General features: G+C 25.9%; 1 protein-coding gene across 1 annotated transcript; it reads left to right on the forward strand.

Moving 5' to 3' along the window:
• The first annotated feature begins 243 nt into the window (after positions 1-243).
• Positions 244-26181, forward strand: LOC112688635 (protein kinase C). Its single transcript, XM_025561924.1, has 16 exons — positions 244-1232; positions 14254-14314; positions 14427-14586; positions 17438-17469; positions 21045-21118; positions 21202-21343; positions 21428-21546; positions 21684-21843; positions 21950-22098; positions 22171-22296; positions 22541-22695; positions 23590-23728; positions 23870-24058; positions 24614-24760; positions 25238-25453; positions 25999-26181. Exons 1-15 carry the CDS (start codon positions 819-821, stop codon positions 25421-25423), a joined length of 2253 nt encoding a protein of 750 aa, XP_025417709.1. The 5' UTR covers positions 244-818; the 3' UTR covers positions 25424-25453; positions 25999-26181.

Consider the following 26181-nt stretch of genomic DNA (forward strand, 5'->3'; position numbering starts at 1 on the left):
GACCGGTACGCGATATCGTGTATCCGCTCCGATAGTGGCACAGGGGTTCCGCGGTGTACCGCCACCGCCGCAGCCGCCGGTACCGCTCAGACGGACGATGGCGCGGAGGGTGGTCGACCGTGGTGGGAGGGGTGCGACGGTGACAACATCGGAATTCCCGATTGTCGGCTACCGTCGTGGCGGGGCGGCGACGGCCGATGGACCGGCGGATGGGACCGGGGGTAGGGGAATGCCGCAAAAATATATCGATAGGCGGCGGTGGCGGTGACGGCGGCGCCCGTGACGTGAGTACGCGGCGGCGGCGGCGAGAAGGAAAAAGGATGTGACCGGAGAGCATTACGAAAATGGGCGCTCGCGGTTGATGTCGGTCCGAGCCACTATCAGTTCACTCGCGTCGTACTTCACATCGTCAACGAAGCCCCGTGTGCGCTCGCTGCTCACTCCGCGGTTAGTCGGGCGGCACACAATGGTGCGTAACGTCCGCTATTGCGCCGTCTCCCTCGTCGTCGTCGTAGCCGTTGCCGCGGTCGCACGTTGCCGTTAAAAAATCGAATACAAATTATTAATTCCATTTCTCGTTGTTGTAATTGTTGATTTTCTGTTGTTATTGTTGGAATTATTTTTATTGTTAGGTAAGTAGGCACGGTCTCCGTTTGCCATTCGGTTGGCCGCGCATCGTCGTCTCACGCCCTAGACGTGCGAAATACCTACCATGGCTGGTGCCTAGCGGTGGTTCTCCCGTTTTTAATTTCTCTCCCGACTCCTATTAATTCACACGTCGTACGTTCTTACCGTCACTACCGTAACGACGCTGCCCGATGATCAGTGTCGACAAAAAGGAGGACGTCGTCGGAGGCGACCGTCCACTGGTGCCATTGGATCAAACGTTCACCGGCACGATACGTATCAAACTATGTGAAGCTTCCGGCCTACGACCGACTGACCTGCAGACTCGCCTCAAGAACATGTCCTTCTTGAAGCCTGAAGATCCATTGCTGGACGCGTATGTCAGCATCGATGTGGACGACAATATATTGCTTAGGTCGGCCACTATCCCTAAGACCTACGATCCTGTTTGGAACGAGTATTTCACACAAGACGTACACGAAGCCAACCGATTAGGTCTTACCGTGTTCCATGATGCCGTCATTGAAGACTTGTTTGTGGCCAATTGTAAGCTATCATTTAGTGAACTCATTCAACGTGAAATATCAGAGGATCAAGAATTCTGGGTACGTACCTAATAGTTTTTATACTAAATTTTTTTTAAACTGAGTTTTTTGAAGATCTATGTGAACATTTATTATGATTGAAATCAATTGATTAATATATCAAGAATTACCCATTTAAGAGTTTGTAGCTGCTTCTTAGCTTTTTTTATTAATTTTATTGATGTTTTGTTGTATATAAAAGATAATTGCTGTTCTCCAATTTAATTTATACAGTTGTAGATGAATGGAAAAATAAACTAAATTATTGTTTACATTGTTTTATAATTTCAATATTATTATTTATGCATGCAAACATATTAAATATTTAATTAGTCATTTATTATTTATAATTTATGTTCTTGTTTATAGGTATTTACTATTAACTATATGTATTATTATATTTTTATTTCTAATTAGATTTTAATAAATATTTTCTATTACCTATTATTGTACTTTATATTTCTTTGATTTTTATACACAAGTATCCTTTCCATGAAACTTGGTTTTAAGCTAAATATTAAATTAAACTTTTATAATTTTAATGATCTCAATAATATTAAATTATTTATACTACTTTTGTCATAATATTTCTTAATAATTTATTATGTACAATAAAAAATTAATATCTGTTTAAATAAATATTTCTATATTTTTTTATATTATTTACTTAAAGTTTCTATAAGATTCTTTTACAAACTTCTAAAATAACCTAATTAAAAAATTGAGTGCTTCATTTTATCATTACAGTTAGAATTATTACTTAAAGGAATTGGATGGTAAACATTTTAATTATTATTTTTGTTATATAACATAGGTATATGATTTGATGTTTACAGTTTGTAACCAAATTTGATTTACCCTAAATCTATGATATCAACATAAGTCAATACATATTACAATTATATTTCAAAAAACCTTAATATAGATACCTATTTAAACAGAATATATATAAAAAAATATATTTGTAAAATTACACAATTCACATACTTTTTATTGAATTATAATGTAGCTATTATATTGCTTGATTAAATTAATTTGATTGAACAATTTTTTTGATGTAACTATTTTTTCAATGAATATATGTCTTGAGAGTGTATCGGATACATTAAAAAAAAAGACTGTTACACTCAAGACATCTCAATTGATCATTTGAAGCCTTTTGGTACTTATTATAAATAGTAAATATATTTTATTAGGACTGTAAACTTCAGTGTAAATATCTTAATAGTTTTTATTTACATTTAATTTAATTTAATTTAATACATTTAAGAAAGTTTCTCATTATATTGATTATAAAGTATTAAGACTAATAAATATCTTAAAACACATTAGTATTAAAGTTTTGTTCCTAAGCTTTACCACTGTTTTTAAAAATTAAAGATAACTTAAACAATTTTATTTCATCTGTGATTACCTTTACTGTTAAGGAAATACATAATAATTTTCTATAAAATATACAATATATACATAATTTACAACATATTTATATATTATGTAAAGATATAATCCTTCAATTTTTTTATGGATAGAAGAATTTCAATATATTAGTGACAATAGTTGTTGTTAATTGAAATTTTTTTAAAATTATATTAAATAATAACAAATAATAGGTATACAGAAAATAATAAATAATATTTATAACAATAACTTATTAAACAAATTATTTTATAGTACAGATATACCTATATAATCAAGGAAAACAATACATCTTGCATTTTATTATATATAATGTATACATTCTTATATCTTCTATGTGATTTAAAAAAAAATGTATTAAACTAGATACTTTTATTAAATTATTGATAATATTCTATAAAACCCTTAGAATATTACATTAATAACCTTTAAATACCATTAAATACCAAATATTGTGCAAGGTCATTTTAGAACCTTGATATTGATACACTTCTAAACTCATAAAATTATCAAAAGTAGTTCAACCAATTCTCTGAAATATATTACTTTTTATCCTTAATCGAATTTTAGTATTATATTATTTAACAATTTTGTTTTATCTTTTAGTATTGCATTTTAGACTGTAATATTTTTTATTTTATAGTATTGAAATATTTTGGAAACATTGATTAAATCATTTTAACAACTTTTTTTAACGTATTATGACTCGTTAGTTAATAATTGCAGCCGTACATAATGCATGTAATTATTATTACTAGTCCCTGTTTGTATATATATTGTATTTTATGTATATTATATACATCTAATACTTATAAGATATTGTAAACATAACAATTTTTTGGTCATTAGTTAGATATTTGTCATAATAATTTTTTGAATTTATATACAATTAACTATTTCATAAACGGTATTCCCCATGTTATAATGGTTATGATAATGTTTCAAGTTAAATTAGTTATGTTCATTACTATTAGTGTAGAAAATGTTTTATAAATATATATATAGCATTAAATATTTAGTACCTATTTCAATATTTATACTTTTATAATCTTTTTAAGTATTTATACTTGTATTCATATTATTTTCAATTTTTTTAATAATTTATTTTTTGTAATAACCTGATTAATAATTTCAAGAAATTTGAAACAAATTATGTTTTTTTTATAAATATTTTTCTATTAAGTTAATATTTTATAGATACCTATACATTTTTTATAAGTTTTTAATATTATTTAACTCTAAAAAATCATAAAAATGAAACTTTATAGATCAGTAACTTATTTTGAATATGTATTTTATTTTATTATTCTATGGTATTGTTATTATAATTATAATATGTGAAAACACTAATGTGTATTGTATCAATTAATATACAATCCAGATACAATTCATTTTAATTATATCCATAAGTAGTGTTACAAATCTGATATTTTTTTTTACCTTGGAGCCTGCCTTGGAGCTTAAAATTTTAATTTTTAATTTAAACTTATTCATTATTTTTTTTTTTTTTTTTATCACTAAACAAATGATAGTATAACGATCAATTTTGCTACCAACTATAATATAAAAAGTCTGCTGATCTTATCTTTTATATATATATATATTATATGAAAATTATACAATACAACAATTTTATTTTACAATACTAAAAAAATTAGTTATATTTTCCATTATGTGGGTTCATAATTCATATTTAGTATTAAAATTAGATTGAATACGAATATTTAATGAACTTCAATATTTTTAGTTTTAAATATCATTTTTAAGTATTATATTTATATATTATATCTTTATTCAAATAAAAACAATTAACAGTTATAACATACATAAAATATTTTTATAGAACCTTGTGCTGTGAAAATAGATTTTAATAATACTCATATATATATAATTAAGCTGATAAATTCTGTTAAAAAAAAACTGTTACGAATGTAATCATAAAAGTAAATACATTTACAAGACTAAAAATGATTATCTACTTCAATAATAACTTTCTTGATTTAAAAAAAAAAAATGAAAGTGGAACAAGTCTTTCACGAAAATTATTAAATAATATCATGGTTTTTCAACCAAACCAATGAAAACGATGATAAAAAATAGCTTTACCTTATTTTATAATCATTATAATATTTTATTTTATTTAGAGTTCTTTAGATACAGAATCTCTTAAAAGGAATCTATAATTACCAATAACAGAATCTACTATAGAGCAAGAGTTTATGATTTTATCTTAAATTTGTGTTAATACTTTATATAACTTATATTGTTTGATATTATTAAAATATAATAAATAAGAATATGGTAATAATTATTTTACAAAGAAAAACATTTTAGAATATTAATAATATATATAAATTTGCATATTATTATCATTAATATAACATTTGTTATTTACATCCTCTTATAATGTTTTATACATTTCTTCTGAGGGTTTCTTAAAATCAATTAAATGTTTATTTTAAGTATAAACAAATCAATATAGAATAGCCATTTATCAATTTAAATGGAAATTAAAATGGCTTCATTCTTATTGGTTTTGACAGAAATTGATGAAAACTACTATTTTAATTTGAAAGAAAATAATTAAATTTGTGAACACTGAATAAAATTCTCACATACTTAAGTATTGGTCTTATAAAATTTAATTTTATGTCATGTATAATAAAAATTTGTTCTAAATTATCTAAAAAAAATTAATTTTTTTTTAGGTTTTTAAAATCAATAACACGGTTTTAAAGTTTATCAATATAAGTTTTGAAGTCAATTAAAGATTAGGCTGGATAGAGGACTAAAAATCATATTTGATATTGTAAGGTTGAAAAGTTTAAGTTCTGTTTTCTATTGGGGTAATTTTTATTGATTTTAATATTATTTATATTTTTATATTAATTTTCTTATTTGATAATTCTCATTTTGACAACCTCATGTCAAGATTAACAAGAATTGCATTTAAATTTCACTTGTAATTGAACAATTTTATGAAAAATATAAAACATGAATCATGATAACCTATTTTTATTTGATACCCAATTGAAAAAATACAAAAGTCAGAAATATATTTTCTATTTATTTGTCTTTTATTACATAGATTAATGGTTGATTCAATTTTTTTCCAACTAAAAATTAAGTATTGTAATAATGTAATATAATATAAATCTATTTACTAATTTTAATAACTATATTTTGTTATATATTTCATTATTATTATAGTAATTTCCCAATTTATAGTAATATAACATAATAACCATTTTAACAGTAAGTATACACTATATAAAGCTAAGCATTTAATTTTGGGATAAACATTTAATTTGTTAATCACAATCCTTTGATGTAATGGAGTAATGAAATTCTAAAGAGTATGTATTGGTAGAAAAAGTTACTAGAAAAAAAATTGAAATATAAGTCCTTTGTTACATGAGTTGTATTTAAATTTGAAAGAAAAACGAATTCATTGTTTTAAAAAAAAAATTCTTTTTGCAGTTTGGTATAAAACGAGGTATAATATATGTATATATAGACAATAATCATTGAGTACATTATCTAATGTAATCATAAATCAAAATTATCATTTATGAAATAATTGTATATAGGTCCTATCTGTAATAAGTCTTACAGTACAAATAAATGTTTGTTTTCAATTATTAAATTAAGCTATACGTATAACTTGATAAGAAAAAATATATAATATCAATATTTAAATAAACAATGAGTTTCTGTAATTGATACTCAAAATATGAATAAAAATAAATTGTTGTATTTAAATTTTTTTATTTTTAAAATTATGCTTAAGAATAGTTATGCTTAACTAATAGAATTAGCCTAATATACATTTTTAATATCATAAGGTCATTAATCCTGTTATAAATTACTTAATTTATATATAGGTAGATTGTCTATGAACAAAATTTAACACAATTAAATTTTTTTTTTTAGTTTTTTCTATGTCAAACAATAACTATGAAAATTAGAAATTAAACTCTTTAAGTACTTTGTTTAATAGCTTATCTAATGAGTTAATTTGTAAGACTTTGGATGCTCATAAACTAACAGAAAATTTGTTAACCAAAAGCAAATAAATATTTAAATCAACAAAAAGTTTTTCAACTAAATAAATAATAGTCTTATTGTGTAGAAATGTTAAGTGAATTAAAAATAAAATCAAGTTATTGCCTGATCAAATAATTGTGAACCAATTAAATGTAAATTAAATATTGCAAAAAATAAAAATAGTTATAAATTAAAACCATTGTGACCTAGAAAAATCTAATAAATGAAAATGAAAAAAAAAAAAATCATTTTTATATCAAATATATTTTATCATAAAAAAGTAATCAAAGGAACTAGGTTAGAAAAACCTAATTGGTTTGGTATATGGCCCACTTATAATAATGGAGTGTACTCTTCAGTGTTTGATTTTTCAAAGGAGGTGTCTGTTGTTTACAGGTAGTAAATTACTATAACGATCAAAAACTTAATTAAATAGACTAGTTAGCTATAGGTTATAATTACTACTTGTAAAACTTCAAATAAACTCACACATTATGACGCTAATGTCAGCTGTTACACAAGTTAAAATCGAATTTCAATATAAAATATCTTAACCAATTATATTTGAACTCGGGACGCGACTTTTCAAGGCCCGTATTAAATTGTACTGTAAAAAGATACAAAAATAATTACAACGTCGAGCGAGATATTTTACATAATATATACGTATATTTTTAGACAAATATTTTTGTGGTTACTTATTTTTAAGTATTTTTAGTTATATGTTGTCGATAGATGTAAAACGGGTGACTGCGCGAGTATTATCTGCAAGTGTACATTTTATTAATATTCACATTAATTTCCAGACGTACCTACTTTTTTTTACATTTTATTTATTACTCAGAAAGTTATTCTATTTAGTTATGCAAAGACAAATCGTAGATAACAGTAAAATATATATTATACGTCATTATTTAAGTATATATTATTTTTATAGTGAAAAAATACGGACTAGATAACTGAACACTTGCTTTGTTTATAAATAGACAATATTGTGCTGCAATTTAAATTCAAAAACAATAATTTGAATGAAATGGTTAAATGAAGTTCAGTTGACTATTTTTTATTGTATATTGTATTGTTATTTAATCTTGAAGAATTTTACATCAACAATCGTAAATGTAGGTAGGTAGGACCGCGTAGATTTTCGAGATTAATATAGTGTCATAATTTTAATACTGTAATAAAATACTCTACGAAACTAAACTAGTTAAACATTTTAAAGTATTATAATTTATGTGCTGTTCATAGTGCAGGCTTTTACGTAAGCGTGTTTATCTTCTTAGAGCAAACGAGTATCATAATAAATACAATTAACAAATTATGATGACATTGACTTTTATAGCGTGATTTTCTGGCAGTTTTTAAATTATTTCAAGTTTGTTAACTCTTTACCGATTATTTTAATAAATTATTTTAAGTTAGTTAACTCGTTACTAATTATTTTAAAATATTATTTCAATTTTATTACCTTGGTAAATATTCCATCCAAACCTCAAATAACTTAAACGGATAGTTATTGTTGTATTATTTTTTTTTTCATAATCTGAATTTTAAATAGTACTAAATAAATTGTATTAAAATTATATTGCATTGTCATGAAAATTGATTTATCGCCGAATATATTTATGATATTTCGTTGTCATCGATTTGCTTTTATTTCATCACTTTGTTGATAGCGTATTTTGAATTTCCATGACTTCGATTAAGCTTTAAATCTATTCAATGATTTTCATTAAATATTCATAAAATATAACATTAATTTCCTTCGGCAATGTATAACACTAATATATTCATAAAAATCAATTATCGAACCAGTATACTATTTTCAAGTATTTATCAATGAAACGTTGGAATTGAGTGACAAGGAACACCCGATTAAATGTTAGTGAATTCCTCCGCTCATCTCAATAGTGAATACTTCTGCATAGTTAATTATGGGTTCTGTATTTGATTTTCAAAAAAATATTTTCATTCAAAATACATTGGTCTGAAATTAAATAATATATAAGTTATTCATTAAAAACAATCTTTTACAGTCAAAAATTTAAAAAGTAGGTATTCCTTTCTACTTTTTTTTGGATAATTTATAAATTTAACTATATAATATTGAGTAGTTTCATTAAAATTAATCCCTTTATAGATCTAATTGTTTTTACATTAATTTTACTAGCTGTAGGTTTATGTCTGAATAATTTTTACTTTCTATCCAGATATAACTAAATTGTACCTGAAAGAAATTGTTTTATAATCAAATATTTTAAAATCATGACCCAATATAGGTACAAAATACGTAACTCAAATATGCGGTCGTATCCACTGTAATTTGTTATAAAAAAGTTTTCTTGAAAATCTCCGAGCACCAAATATTTTTCAATTTCTTATGTGAATATATTGATTATTGCGAGTTAAAAACTATCCACAGCTATAATAAGCGTTCGGTTAAGTTCGGCACCATGGACTGCGGAAAATACAATTTTATTGTTGAATTTGCATTCGTTTGTCATGCTATTCAATAATAATTTACCCTTTTAGATTTTCAGAAAGGTCAATACTCGTACAACCTTGTGCCATACATATAAAAATGTAATTAAGGTGTAGGTAACAATAATATTTTGAGTTTACCATGTTTTCTACGGGTTTCATTATAAAGTATACCCTGACTGTTGGTATTCCGAATAAATAATAAAATATGAAAAAAAAAAAACACAAATTAATTTTAAACTATAAAACGTGATTGTAGTGGAATAGTGAAGGATGTAGATGAAAATTAAAATTAATCAATAAGAAACCAAATGTGATTAATTTATCAATTAGTAATTAGATTATTAGAATATATTTTGTGTTTCATCGGTCTTGAAATCAACTATAGTTCCTATCTAAAGAATAACTTAAAATATATTTATATAAACATACATGTGCGTGTATGGTACTTATGTTCTATGTATTATTCTAATAATTATAAATAGTAATTTTCTGTATGTTTAAAACAATTACAATAATTACTTAATTGTTTTTTTTTTATAAAATTAATTTAAAATAAGTAAGCTTACACAAGTATAAAACACCAAAAGTAAATATTATTTAGATTTAAACTTTTTAAAATTTTTAATTAGCATTAAAACTTCAGGTTTTGTTGGTATAAAATATTTATCTTGGTTATAACTTTATGTTTCAAAGTTTTGGTGAATGTTATAAATTCAGTAGAACTTCCAATAACTAAATAGCATGATCTACGTTATACACTTGTGATCATGTTTTGATTTATATATTATTATCCGTGTATCAACTTGATGCTATATTTAAATTTAACTAAGATTAAGTTACTCGTAATTCCTTGAATTTGCAATGATTCTAAAAGCTAAAAGTTCAAAATTGTCGGATCAAAACTTTGGCTCTTTACATTCAAAAACAATGTTTCATTAAAAGTTTCAACTTTAAACTTGCGTTTATTGGTAATAAGCAACTAATTACCTACTTATAAAACATTTTTCGAATTTCAATTTGGTTACTCATCTGTTATATATGCTAATAGATTAGTAAATAATTTTATTAGAACTTGAAAAAAATATATTTACTTCTGGTATGACGCATTGATATTATGAATTATTGCATTTGATTTTGCTGCCGGTCAAATTTTATTCCTATCATTTAGGAAATATGACGATGACCAATTACGTTATTATTTTATTTCGTACCGTCCTCGGAGTCGTCATCGTATTTTACGAGTAGGATACCGAATGAGCAGTTATTGTAATTTATATAATTTTATGTAAGCTACTGATCTTTTTTCCCATTGCTCGTAATTTACATACATAAATAGGTATAATTATTATTTGACAACTAGGTCGTTTGGTTTGTAACGCTCAAGGCGTTCAACATTGGCTAGTTTGTACAAAAATCGTAGAGCTTCGGCGTTCACATGCTAAAGCAAAGTCCCTTTTCGTGGTGAGTTGTACCGTACATCACATTTCAACTTGTCCTACTTCAGTTGTCGGTCCGATCGCATCCATTTGTTTCGCTGACAACCATGTACAACGTCATACTGGTTACGGACTGTCGGACGCGTTGAGCTTTCATAAGGATCTTTGATTATTTAGCGCGCAGCGTCCCCGTGTTAGACGTGTGCCGTTTTTTTGCACGTGTTACGTACTATTAAATTATATTATTATGGAACGCCGTACGATAAGCTGTACTGCATATAGGTACTACTGAGAGACTACATAATGTTAAGCCAATGTATTTACAGTCTCGTTGAGTTTACGGTCTGATGTTCGTTCCCTGTTTAATGCGTCCGTGGCTAATTTTCCGTTGCGTCAATTTTAGCGTATGCTCCAGCTGTACATATTGTATTAAATTGAAGATAACACTATCACTCGATCAATAATTGGAACAGAAAAATAATCTCCCAATCAATGTGAAAATTTAATATTTTCAGAAATCGTCAAAAAAATCTATAGTCACTTGAAATTTATTCAAACATATTTTAATTTGCTACTAAGGTATTAGCTATTGTACATTATGATTAACAAGTCGTTTAATGACGTTAACGTTTCGTCGAAATATATTTTTAGTTCCGAGTCGGTTTAAATGACGTAGCGTATCCTATATCTTGGCCTATTTAAGCGAAAAGAAAAATGCGTGTTTATAATCCTTTGTATAATATTTTATAAAGCAGATCTTGAAGTTCGAATGCGTAATTTAGCAGTGTATTAAACTCACAAACACGATATTCATGAACGGCTTGCCCTCATCAACTTCTTGAAAAATATTAAAAGAGCAAACGTTATTTTGATAAGTACCTACTTTTATACTCGTGAGTTATGGAAAAAAATCTATTGACGTTATATCCACCATAGGAGTTTCATCTAACTTCAAAGCCAACAGTTTATTATTATTATTATTATTATTATTTTGTTGATATTAAACCTTAAAACAATTCCTATGCGAATCGATGGCAAAAAAATAGCAATGGAAATGTGTGCTTTGAATCCCTCAATTATGCTCTCGATTGTGATGTTTTGATTGAGTGTTAATCGCATCACTTGATGCTTGATATTGGTGGCCGAGGTAGATCATTAACATTATAAACTTTATACTAGTTACTTTGAAATATATATTTCTCGTATTATTTGAATTGACTTTAAAACAAACAAGGTCTCCCGGGGCTAAGCTTATTTTAAATTGTTTTCAAAATTAAATGGGTCTTTTAATTATGCACCTGTTAAACTCACAGCTTTTGAGCTGCGTTAAATTACTTAAAACATTGGAAGTATAATTTCGTTATCTTTTTTGTTAAATGGCAAATCATATATACATCGTTAATACAAAAAATAATACATAAAATAGTAATAATAAAAAACCAAGCTTAAAAAGTATATATGCTTATTTAAAAAAACAGTGGTGGCGGGGATCAAGAAAAAAGGCCCAGGTGGCAATTAGTACAGAGGGCTTACGTCTCTAAAATAATAACGGTACCCCGAGTATGGTATTTGTATTCTGTGCTCTTTACTTTATGAATAATTTTTCTCTTCTTTTTTGTATGGTTACAAAATGAATATTTTTTCGTGATATTTTGACTAAGATTTAAAATAATAAACCAAAAATATCTCAACAACATTGCTATGCACTAAATGCTCATATAAATGTCTTAAGTAATATCGTTTTGGCACCATTTCGCACCATAATGGTGCCAATAAAGTAAGTAAAAATAGTGTGACATCGTCTTAAGGTAGGATTTAAGTAATATTTGTACTTATATTTGAGCTTAAGCGACTTTTTTCAACTATTCTAAGTTTAAATTGTCAGTTTTGGAATTAAAAACGATCCCTATGACATCATATGTGATTTTAATATAAACATATTTGCATGACACAATTGGTTTATTAAGTAGATTACATTGATGTGACATTACCTAAAGAAAAGAGACAGCATTTATATCATATATTATAATGATAACTAATACGAATCGTTTTCAAAATTCAAAAATAATAAATAAATATTTCCAATAACACTACGAATGACTCGAACCCTGTAGTGTCTTAATGTACCTATCAACTTATCAACTCGAAGTACCTATATAATATCGATTTAACAGTAAATTCAATCAATAATCAAAATAAACACTTTGATATTTATAATTTGGGTTCAATGTTTGTATGTTTAAAATATTGCTTAACAAAATGAAAAAAATCTTGTATCAGAATATTTAGGAAAACTGATTAGTTTATGTGCATTTTTATCTTAAATAAGTTATTGATTATCTAATAATCAGTACTGCTATATAATGACTCAATAATTTTCATTTTTATATTATTATTGTCGTATGGAAAAAAACATTTTTAATCAAATTTACGTTGACGTATGACCGAGTGAGTTGAATTGCTATTAAGATGTTATAATTAAATGCACAAGTACTCACTGTTCAGAAAATAAATTCTGAATTTTACTGTACTTTAGTACTGTTCTATTTTACAGTAAAAATGAATTGTATTATTCGGTGTTAAGATTATAAAAAAAAAAGTATTGGATAAATCAAAACGTGCGAAGGTGTCTTTGTATATTTGTGTAAATAAGGATTCATTTAGATGAAAAAAAGACATTGTTTGATTTTTTCGTTTTTAATTTCATTTTTTATGTTCGTGTTAATTTTTAAATTATTTTTTATAAACACTTAAGTTTTAATTGTTTAGGTCTAAATATTTATATGGCGTACGAATTAAATTTAAAATAAACGTTAGTAGATTATTTATCTTATTTTAACCTCCACAATGTGGATAATTTAAAAAAAAAATATTGCAACAAGTATTCTATACTACAAAAGTAGTTGATATATGATTGCATTAAAAGTCCTTAAACACGATATTGGTGGATATGTTTTTGTTAACAAATATTATGCTTGCTAAGTAAAATTTGAATTGTATTTTTTTTTGATATTGTAAAGTACATAGTGTTTGGAATTAAATTTTATTCCAAGTGTTAAAAGTATCTATACATTTTGTCTGGACATTTAAAAAATTGTTTTTATGTATTGGCCAAAACGCATAAAAGCTTGAATAATTGTACCCTTAACTCATTATGATTTGATTTAGACTGTACAAAGTGGATATCACGTGAAAATCGTATGTTATAACATCATCGATGCTTAAGAGTATTAAAAATACAATTTTGCCGGTCTTAACTATGTTCAATACTAATTAAATAATTAATACTTAATTAGTTACAATATTTGTTTTAAACTTCAAACGAGCTCAGATCGAGCTTATACTATTAATATTTATTTTTATTTAAAAACAAAATAATTAATTTAGAAAGTTTTATTTCATTTGTTTTTGGAAAACTAAAACATTTTTATAAAAATGCTATGATATTTTGAAAGTTTCATAAGTTTAACTTATTCTTTATATTTGAAAATAATATTATAATATTCAGTACACAAATGTATACCATTGAATAAAAATATGAACAAAAGTTCGTATTGTGTAGAGTTCCAATTCAGTTAGATTTTTTTAGTTATTTTTTAGTTTTTTAGAGTTTTTTTTTATGTATTCAATTTACATTTATCTTTTTATTCTTTTAGGTACATTTAGAACCCCAAGGAAAACTGCATCTTCGAATAGATCTAAAATGGAACTCAAAAGGTAAGAATATTATTACAAGATTATTATTTTGTACGTCAAAATAGTTATTTTTTTGTTTTGAAAACTCAAGGAATTGAGTTAATTTATTAATTTTTAATATAAATTCTATCAGATCTACCGGCTCGCCCTCTGGAATTCAAAGAACGACAAGGGTTATTAAATCGAAGGCGTGGAGCCATGAGAAGACGAGTACATCAAGTGAATGGACATAAATTTATGGCTACTTTTCTCAGGCAACCAACATTTTGTTCACATTGCAGAAATTTTATTTGGTAATCTAAAGTTTTTTAATTTTAATATTTATTGGTAGAAGTAGGAATTATTTTATATTAAACAATAATTACTACCGTAAATTACGTACTACATACTTGTACAAAATAAAAACATTATTTAGTTGGGTACCTTGTTGAACTACTATTATTAAATTGTACCACGTCAGTTAATAACACTAACGTAACTCTCTTTGAGCATATGTAATTCAATTTTTATTTTTAATTAAACGAGTATAGAGTTAAAAACAATTCGCATGAATTTAGCCTTTCAAATATAACGTAAATTTGTGTTAATAAGTGTTGTAGAAAACTTTTATATTTATTATGAATCATCGATTTTAATAATAATTAATAATAATTTTATTGGAAAGCTGAGATTTATTTTTTCTGTTTTTGTAAATAAAAAATAATTCATGGCTTAATATTATAATGAAAAGAAATATTCAAAATTTTGAAATATTTCGTTGGTAAAATGGTATAATTTTTTAGATGTTTATTAAATTTATAAAGTCATGTCGCCTGAAATTTGGGAAGTGTTATCTAACTAATGCACATTAGAGTACACGTCATTCTTGATTCATTATAATTATTAAACTTAAATTATTAAACTTAAGTTGTCCATGTATACCCATTTTATTTAATTAAAACATCATTGATTAACTATGCCTAATCATTTAATTGGATCGGTTCGTTAAAATACTGATTAATTTAAATTTTCCATTAAAAGACTTAACCCTAGTTTAATTTTAAATATATACTAAAGTTTAAAATTACTGATATATCAGTTTAACGTATTAAATTTACGAGTATAATATATATATATATATATATATATATACATAATTTTATATGATGTAAAAGTGTAAATTTAATTTATAGATTATTGGAACATTACTGTTTATTGCGTTTTAATCTAGAACAAAAAAATATGACTTAAAAATTATTTAATTATTTTGGTATTTTTCTCACAAATAATGTACAATTTTATAATGTAATAAAATACTACGTAATACTATAAAATAAAAACTATCAATAATACAAATAAATTCCTAGTTTTACTGAAATATATTTGACTATTTGATGTGTCATATTATTGTATTTACTCTTAAATCTTATAAATATTAATCACATCAATCGATTAATTTTATACTGTTAGTGGTGAATTTTTAAAGATAAAAAAAGAAAAATATAAAAACGCATCACGAATTTAATAACCAATTTAATTTTATACCAGACTACACTAGTAGCCTAAGTTATTTTATGTGCCGTCGTAACTATTGGACAAATCGAAAATCGAAATATTCAATAGATATTTTACTAAATGTATTTTTCGTCGTTCATTTCGATCTGAAAATATTTTCGCAATGAGTCTCATAAATTGATAGCATTTGGAGAACAATATTTTATTTGTAGTATTCGTACCACAAACGGGAACAAAGTGGGATCTGTTTAAACAGAAAATGCCTTGAATACGTTATTACCGGATGGTAGGGATTTTCATTCTATATACTCGCCAACTTAAATATGTTATGAAACGAGCGAATACATTTAGTAATAGTTATAAAGTTTTTAAGATTACTTTTACCATTTTATCACTCAGTGATTTTTTTCATCTTTCTTCATAAACAATTAATATATGTTTATAAAATACGAGTATATGAGTATATTTTAACGATCAGTTATCGTTGTTGTGCCATTACATTAGTCAACAATTTATTGAAGTATTTGAATTTCGGGCTTCGTCCATTATATTATGTAGTAGATATGTATGTAGTATTATGCAAAATACTTTTGTGAAACATGTACTTTTTATAGCTTGTACCATTGGCTTATAAATGAATACGTTTTACTGTTCAAATTAGTAGCGCCCACATACGTGGACGCAGTCACAAGACTTCGCTGTAATCGTTCGCATTCATCTTTATAAAAACAAGTTTTCAACAATTTAATGAAGTGTTATTTTCATAACATGGAGCGGTTTTCAAGAATAGAAATTCATTATTTCTATTGTTTAAAATCCGTGTTTATCAAGTTGAATGCAAACGATTATAGCGAAGTCTTGTTAATGCGTCCACGTAAATGCTACAAATTTTAACAGTTTGGCGAATCTGTATTTTTTTAAAATCAATGGTTGTATAAATAATTAGAATTTCAATATGCGTTAGTCATCACTGATTTGTTTGGTTTGTTCGTATGGTAGGTTCCTATTAAAAAAATCAAATACAGGTCAATAAACATTTTAAAATAACGAAATCAGCTGCCATCTCGCAAAAAGTTGTAGTTTAAATTTACCAAATTAATATTTAACACTTCACTTCTTTAAACTTCGTCGAAAATATAAAACTTTTATATGAATTATAAAACATTGTAACATCGTAGTTATGATATTATACAACTATACCGAAAAAAAATTATCATTATGTATTATTATATTTTCATTTTAGGTACTGTATTAATTATTTGTTATAACATTAATATAATTTTAATTAATTTAGAATCAATTTTAACCCGTATGTTAATTTATTCAAGAATTATACTATACAACTCAATTGACAATAACTAAAGTTCAATACATATTTATTTACTTTATTTTTTGTTACAACTAAAAACAGAGTTAAACTTATTAAGTATTTTAATCATATTAAAAATAAAATAAAATACAATTTTTATTAATAAACTAAATTGAATTTAAATGAATGTCAATAAGAGTGCCTTTTAAGGAATTCTTCTCAGGCAAAACAAGCAAATAAAAAATAAATTGTTATTGTATACATTTTTCAGATTGTTTTTTACCAATAAAAAAAATCTTATTATATTTGTTATTAATAAAAAACGTATCTTTATTTTAAAGGGGATTTGGCAAACAAGGATATCAATGTCAAGGTATGTAAATTTATAAAAAAAAAAAACATTTTATTTTTTATATTATTACATTTCTGAGAACGTATGAATACATTTTACTCTTTAAATATGCTAGTTGGTTTTGGTACCTATACTTAATTTTTGTTTAAGCCTTAAAGATAAAACTTTATTTAACAAATCATGGACCATTTTTAATAATAATATACCTGAAAAAACTGTAATTTACTTTGACGTTCTGAGCGATGGAAGGAAAAAACATTGATTTTATAACGTTGCTTTTTTTTTCTGGGAATAAACTTTCATGTTGAAAAGCTGCACCAAAAGTTTTTAATAAAATTTAATTAGATCAGATTTTGGACCCTGATATTATTTTTTAAAATTTACGAAAATCTAGAATAAGACTTAGAAATAATATTACATTTCTTATACATTTATACATGGTTTAATTGATAAGTGATATTATATATTGGCTTTAGATATAATGCAGTCTTAAGTAATTTATTAAGTGACAAGTATTACAATGCAAAATAATAATCATTTGATTATTCTAAGTCGATTTTTTTTACAAGCATTTACATTTTGAAATCACTCTTTATTTTTACATATCGTATTATGATATTTTTTTTTTCGTTTTTTACGTTTAGTTTTTTAAAACTTATTGATTATTATAAGTTACAGAATTTAAATTCTTCTCTTAGAATTGTTTTTTTAATAGAGTCATTTATTTTTTTATTTTATTACCGATGTAGATATACTCGTATAAGCATGTTACACAGGCAACAGCCATTCAACGAATATCAGTTATTTGTAAGCCGACCCTCGAACAATAAATTGTAATCTTAATCGTTCTATAGAATAATTATAGTTCATTAGGTATACTTTACCCCATGATTATAATTTACCAATTTACAATTACATATTGGCCAAATTAAAATTTAACTAAATCTATAGGTACAGGTACTTATATTATTATGATTAAATAAAAAAATAGATGTCCAGATACCGATTACGGGAAAACTACTGACTAGCACATAATTTAGTTTTTTTTTTTTTTATTATAAGTATAAAATATTCCGAAACATACGTGTGATTTCGTTCGAAAAATCGATACGTCATTTATATTTTGAAAATAAAGAATGGTAGAGTTGAGAATATGCACGTGTTATACTGTTATGGTAAAAGTTAATTATTTTAAAAATTATAAAACTTTAATATTTTTATTAGACATTGTCTACACGACATTCTACAGATCACCGTGTTTTTTCCCCATGACCTCTATATACATTTCCTGGACATTTCGAGCGTTCTATTTATAACTTAGAAATGTTTTAACGTTTTGATTTCGACCCATTGCACAATACATTATAATGACGTCGTGCACAAATGTTTTGTTGAACTACACGTAGAACAAATAATCGTTAGTAAAATATAAAAAAATTAAATTAAAATTAAAAATTATAAAATGGTTAATAATAATATCAAAATTGATATATAAATAAAAAAACAAATAGTTTATATCGAAATGGATTAATTATTTATATTAATTATTATTACACATTAATTAAATAATTAAATAAAAACTTAGCCTGGAATATTATTATATTTTTAAAATACAACCGATTTTGAATTAAGAATTCAACGAAGTTAATAAAATTGCAACTGAATAAAAAAAAAATAAAGAAAGGAATACATTGAAAAAAATGAGTAGTTTTACGTAGAAATAATTTATTTTAATAGGAAACATTATTTAAAATGAGTTCTTATTAAACATAGATATTCAATATATTCCTTTATTTTTTCATATTCAGTTTCAATTTTATTTTTTCATATTCAATCGTAATTGTATTAACTTTTTATATATCTGATAGTGAATTTTAAATTCGAATCCGGTCGTACTTTACATATATAATAATAATCCAGGCTTAGCCTTTATTTATTTATTTATTTGTACTCGTATGTATAAACTATTTGTTTATTTATTTATATATGAAATAGTCGTTGTTGATTTAATCTTAACGGCTTTTTTAAACTTATACTTGCGGTAACGCGATACATTTCAAAATAATCGATCAATTATCATAACCAGGGTTCGCATTTTATAATACCAAAAATACTAAAATATACGATATAATATGACAAAAAAAACCTTAAAATATGCTCTATAAATATACCCTAAAAACATCATAAGAAGCAAATGATAGCAAAATACTTGCGTCAATCGAAAAAATCTCATCGCTAAACTCGGACACAAAATACCTAAGTCTTGAATAGTTCAATGTTATATCTTTCGGCATATTACTTTAATTATTGAAACAGGAAAACAAATCATACACAATCGAGTAATGAACAAAGATGAAACGAAATCAAACGATACGGAAAACTGACTGACGCTGAAATATGTATGACAGTAAGGCCGTTTTCACACACACCGATAAAATCAGAACAGGTGCCGGTACCGGTTGTTCGCTTTTTTCACACATACCGGTAAAACCTAACCGATGCCTGTTTCATTTCACACATAACGAGGAAACAATGTTAAACATTTTTTATACTCATTTGGGTGAATTCGTGTTTTAGTTATTTTCTCTGTTGTTCTCAACAATGTGTGCTGCTTTTAACAAACGCCATCTGTTTGAGATACTGTACCTTCGAAGTAGGTACCGAAGAGACAACATTAAAAGACGATAATGGATTCATTCTATATTAAGTATAAGGTACTTGGAAGGAATCATATCATATCAATATAATTATTTTTAGGTTTCCCTCCTGTGCCAACCTGTGTGTACACGTTTTTATAAGAAAACATTGAGATCGATAGTTTGAAGATCAGTCTGGCATTCGAATTATCAAATTCAACGCCAACTGCGAATACCGGAATCGTCCACCGGACCGACAAATTTATCGGTCCGGTCTATGAGAGGCTGCGGTTCCGATTAGTGTGTGTGAAAACGGCCTAACTATAATATGGAAACTACATTATAGAACAATAATATAATAAATATAAATAAAACAGATAAGAAGGCATAAATGTATAAGTATATTGGATATCGCCGTCTTAAAAATAGATTATAACATGTCAAATATCATATTATTTATAAATTATCAATATGAAACGAAAATATAGGAATTCTTATGGATTCACATATCCTCATGGAATACTATCTTTCGTTCAATATAAATAAGACTGATGAAAAATACAAAATAAAGTATTAAATTATGTACATTAGTGAAAAATAGCACTAAAAATCTAAAATACTTCAAATATGCAAAAAAAATAGCAAAATAAAATCGCATATTTGGAGTCCCTGGTTCATAAAACTAATTTATAACCTACTTTGCTATTATTATCTATATCTAATAATAAGTAGCAAATACTATAAAATCCGAACCCTGATCATAACATTTCAAAGATGTAATCGGTTTCAGAGAAATCTCGTGAAATAATGTTTTCCAACGTCTTAACGTTCCCATTTATTAATAATCAAAAAATGTATCATAATAACCGTTTAATCTTATAAAAAATTGTAACTGGTATTATGTTTTTGTACGTTCAAAGATTATTCGTATGTAATAAAAATCAAACGAATTATTTTCAGTTTGCACATGCGTTGTTCACAAACGTTGTCATATGGAAGTAGTTACCATTTGTCCAGGATTCGGGAAGAAAGAAGTGCGTTTTATTTTCTCAATATTTTTATGATTCTCAAAATTAGTACGTATGATAAAGTGATTTTAATATATTTTCTATTTCAGTTAAGTCAAGGAAATCAATCTCAACGATTTAGTGTCAATGTTCCTCATAGATTCAAACCACACACGTATAAAATATTTACATTCTGTGATCATTGTGGATCATTACTTTATGGAATCTATAGACAAGGCTTACAATGTGAAGGTATTTATTTCATCACACTAAATGTATTTATTTTTAACTTTTTTATACAAATAAAATTAATATTTAAAAAAAAATTTCTTTCAGTTTGTACATTAAATGTACATAGGAGATGTGTAAAAAATGTTGCTAATAACTGTGGCATAAATCCTCGAGAAATGGCCGATACATTACGTAGCTGTGGTTTAAATCTTAGCAAAAATGTTGTAAGATATATTATAATTTCATACTAATTATTAATTTTAATTACTTATGATGTTGCTTCCTTTTAAACAGGAGTATTATATGTTAATGATTGAAAAAAAGGTATTATTATTATTTACGAACCTATGTGTTTTTATAGGATTGGCCTGGTGGTAACGGTAGTTTTAGCATCAGCAGTGTTACGGGAAGTGGAAGTAGTTTGCACCGTGATCTCAGTCAACAATCTACTAATATATTGAACATAATGTCAGATAAGCATTCCCCGCACGACAAACGAAGCACTGACAAAATGTCTAAAAGTAATAATTTTAAAAAACTTACAACTGCTAAACTTGAATTACGAATAACATATATTATTAATTCGATATTATAATAATACGCTTTTCTTTTTTTTTTTTTTGCTAGTGAATCAAAGTATGAGCTGCTTCAATTTACAGAGTAATCGAAAAATGAGTGTGACCGATTTTACTTTCATAAAAGTATTAGGCAAAGGCAGTTTTGGCAAAGTGATGTTGGCTGAAAAACGAGGCACCGATGAGGTTTACGCTGTCAAAGTATGATACGCATTTTTACGATAGAATTAATGAATTCGATTTTAACAGTATGACAATCTGCCTGTGTTTTAGGTGTTGAAAAAGGATGTAATCGTGCAGGACGATGATGTAGATTGTACCATGACGGAAAAACGTATTTTGGCTCTTGCCGCTAAACATCCATTTTTAACCGCTTTGCACTCGTGCTTTCAAACTAAAGTACGTTACTATTAATTCATTGTAGCTGCTGATTTACTGGGACATATGTTTTTTTACGCGTCGCGAACGATTACCGTGTAGGTGTGCATTAGACACGTACGGGGACACGTTAATGTACATTACAAAAACACGTGTTCTCTCCGTAACGGAAATCGTTCGTACGGCGTGGCGTGCAAAATAGACCCGTCGACCAGTAACACGGCATTGACATATTATTAGTGCGTTCACTATTGGCTATTTTTAGGACCGGCTGTTTTTTGTGATGGAGTATGTGAATGGTGGTGATCTGATGTTCCAAATACAAAGGGCTAGAAAGTTCGATGAGCTTCGCGCCAGATTTTACGCTGCTGAAGTTACGCTTGCACTGCAGTTCCTTCATCGACATGGTGTAGTCTATAGGTGAATTTTTATTTCTATTGTTGTTTGTAATTTCCCGTACGAAGAATTGAGATGAGAATCTGGTTACAGTTACTTATACACGTGAGTGTAAAATTCTGAATTCTTTTAATGCGAATCAAAAAATTTACCGACCGGAATAATGTTTTAATCGGAAATGTAAATCGTTTAAAAATCTCTAGTCAAGCCGAAGGATATTTTTGAATGTATCCATCATAAAAAGAAAGAACTTAAATGCTTTTGCGTTGATTATATTGTACTTTTTAATAATATTGACTAATAATAAACTTAATGTTCTTATTATTTTATTTTTTTATTCTGATATCAGTAACATATAAAATGTAATATATTATATTACATAATTTATATGATGAAGAATATTATCTGCATCGTAAAATTGAGTAATATTGATAAGTTTCCTTGGGTTTTTGGATTTTTTAAATTAACTTTCTATGATAAAAGGAAAAAAACATTTACCTACTTGTAAAAGTATATTTTATAGGTTGTTAGAAAATAAGACTAGAGTAAACACATGTATTCCATTGTAATAATTGTACTATGTTCCAACCGGAAGCAGTACATTTTGACAAAAATTAATATTGATATTTTTCTATTTGCACTACTCGTCAAAATACGAAGTAAAAAAAAACAAAAATCTTAGGTCTAATAAACGATTTTATTATTAAAATTATACGAATCGTCAGAGTTATTCAGATTTTTGGCAAATATAAATAAATAAATAAATCATACCAACATTTTTGCATATTTTTTATTTTAATTGCAATGAATATTATTTATCTTACTTAATAATTAAGTTTTTATGTTTGGTTTTCTGACTATTTATTTAATTTGATAGTATAAACTAAATATATGTTTATAACTTACTTGTAATTTTAGGGATTTAAAATTAGACAACATATTATTAGACAATGAAGGGCATTGTAAGCTAGCTGATTTTGGAATGTGTAAGGAAGGCATAACTGACGGAGTAACTACTACTACATTTTGTGGAACTCCTGATTACATAGCTCCTGAAGTAAGTTATGCTTATTTAGTATTTAAAACTTAAAAATTATGATGATCATATTGGTATACTTTGTGAATTGAATTAATTATATTATTATAATTCTTTTTTTATACTATTTGTATTTTTAATTCTTATATATAATTAATTTAGATTCTTCAAGAACTAAACTATGGTGCAAGTGTTGACTGGTGGGCTCTTGGTGTACTGATGTATGAAATGATGGCTGGCCAACCACCATTTGAAGCTGATAACGAAGACGATCTCTTCGAATCTATTTTGCATGACGATGTACTGTATCCAGTTTGGCTCAGTAAAGAAGCTGTTTCCATACTGAAAGGGGTATATAATTTTTTTTTTTATATAAATTCATTCTTCATTTATAGCAAAAATATAATTTTGAAATTATGAAAAACAAAGAATATTTATAAGTATTGTTACTTTTTATTATACTATTTAGTTTTTTTTTTTCTTTAAACTAATTGTATTCTTAACAAAGTATTTTAATCATTGATGTACTTACAAAATAAATTAACAATCCATAATATTTTTATGTCTTATTTATTTTAAAAGTCTAATTTTTATAATGAATAATTGAAAATAATTTCAAAATAATATTGAAGATATACAATATTATGGATTAAATATGAAAAAAAAACCTCAGTAATATTATAGTATCAACTAAGAATCTTCAATATAAATCGCAGAAAATTTGTTTTTTTTTTTCTACATTTTATCAGAGTTTAATGTTCAATCATTTAATACCATTTTGTCTTTATTGTTTTTAACATAAAGGTATAACCCAAAATGTATATACAGCTTTTATATTGATACTTATGGATTTTATGTTAAAACAATAAAATTTAAATACTAATCTTGTTTTTATTATTTGTTTAGTTTATGACGAAAAATCGTAACAAGCGCCTTGGTTGTGTGTTAGCTGATGGCCTAGAAGCTGCTATAAGAGTCCATCCATTTTTTCGAGATTTGGATTGGGACGCACTAGAAAATCGACGTGTTAAACCACCTTTCAAGCCTAAGATTGTAATATTTATTTTTACTTTTGAAAAAGTACCCTTAAACCTCTGTAAATATGTTCTAGCTAAATTGTTTGTATTAATAAAAATATAGCATTTTAATGTTTTTTTAATATAAAATAAAGCATCTCATTAAGTATATATGTTCAAAACAATGATTACAATTATAATATATGTATATTGATAAGTAAATTTTTCTGAAAATTTAATTCTGTTTAATTACTTTGTATTGTTGAGTATAAATTTTTTATTATAAAAATGTATTACATTTTATAACACATCAAACGATAAACTATATAGCATTTTCTTTCGATAGGTCTAGCATAATTTTTTAATCAAAATTTTTTTTACTATTAATCATTTTTTGATTGATTAGATAATTTTTCGTAGTATAGTTATTAATTATTCATTGACAGAGGTTTCAGTATAATGTAACAAAAATTGACTATAATTTTTTTCTAATTATTCTTGTTTTTTTTCTTAGAAAAACAAAAAAGATGCTATGAACTTTGATGCCGAATTCACTAAAGAAGAACCAATTTTAACCCCTGTACCCGTTGATGTAACTCTGTCTATAAACCAAGAAGAATTTCAAGGATTTTCGTTTGTAAATTTCGATTTTAACCCCAGCAAATTTACCTCTTCTCAGACTACAGATTCTTCTAAATAATAATTCTACAATACAATATATTTAATTAAGGTGAGTTAAATAATATTAATCATTACTAAATAATTATACTATTAGTTATTATTATTACTTACAATTTAATCTAAGGAATATTTATAATCAATCTTAATTATTTACTAAAACAAAAACATATATTTGAAATTGTATTTATGTTATGTATTTTTATTTTATTATTATTATTATTTTTGATCGTATATTATATTTTAATTAAATGATCATGATCATAACTTGTAAGCAGGAAAGCACCTTAAATTACCTTCACATTCACATTGACAAAACAAATTTTAGTTTAATATTTTATTTTAAAATGCAATTAGTAATTTTAAATATTGTTGAGTGTTACTTCAAAACGATTTATTTTAATATATTAACTTTATTTATCTAAAAATTGTTGATAAAATTTAAAATAATTTTCGTACAAAGTTTAGTGCTGCAAATATTATAGGAATAATTTGATTATAAATCATTCTCTATGACGTCTATGAAATATTAATATAAACTACCTACTTAAGTATCCTAATACGTTTTTTTATTGTTTTTTTTTTTTTTACTCATAGAGCATCAATTCGAAGAGAATTCAAACGAACAGTCAACAGTAAACAAGAATGATTATATAATATGTGATATGCACGAGTCTCTTATGGTATTTACTCACGAGTTGCCTCTAATTATTTATATATTATAACATTAGTTAACTTATAATGTGATCTTTCACTCTAATAAAAATTGTTCTAGTCCTA

The sequence above is a fragment of the Sipha flava genome, unplaced genomic scaffold (assembly GCF_003268045.1).
Source record: "Sipha flava isolate LNK unplaced genomic scaffold, YSA_version1 3_pilon_pilon, whole genome shotgun sequence".
Lineage (NCBI taxonomy): Eukaryota > Metazoa > Arthropoda > Insecta > Hemiptera > Aphididae > Sipha > Sipha flava.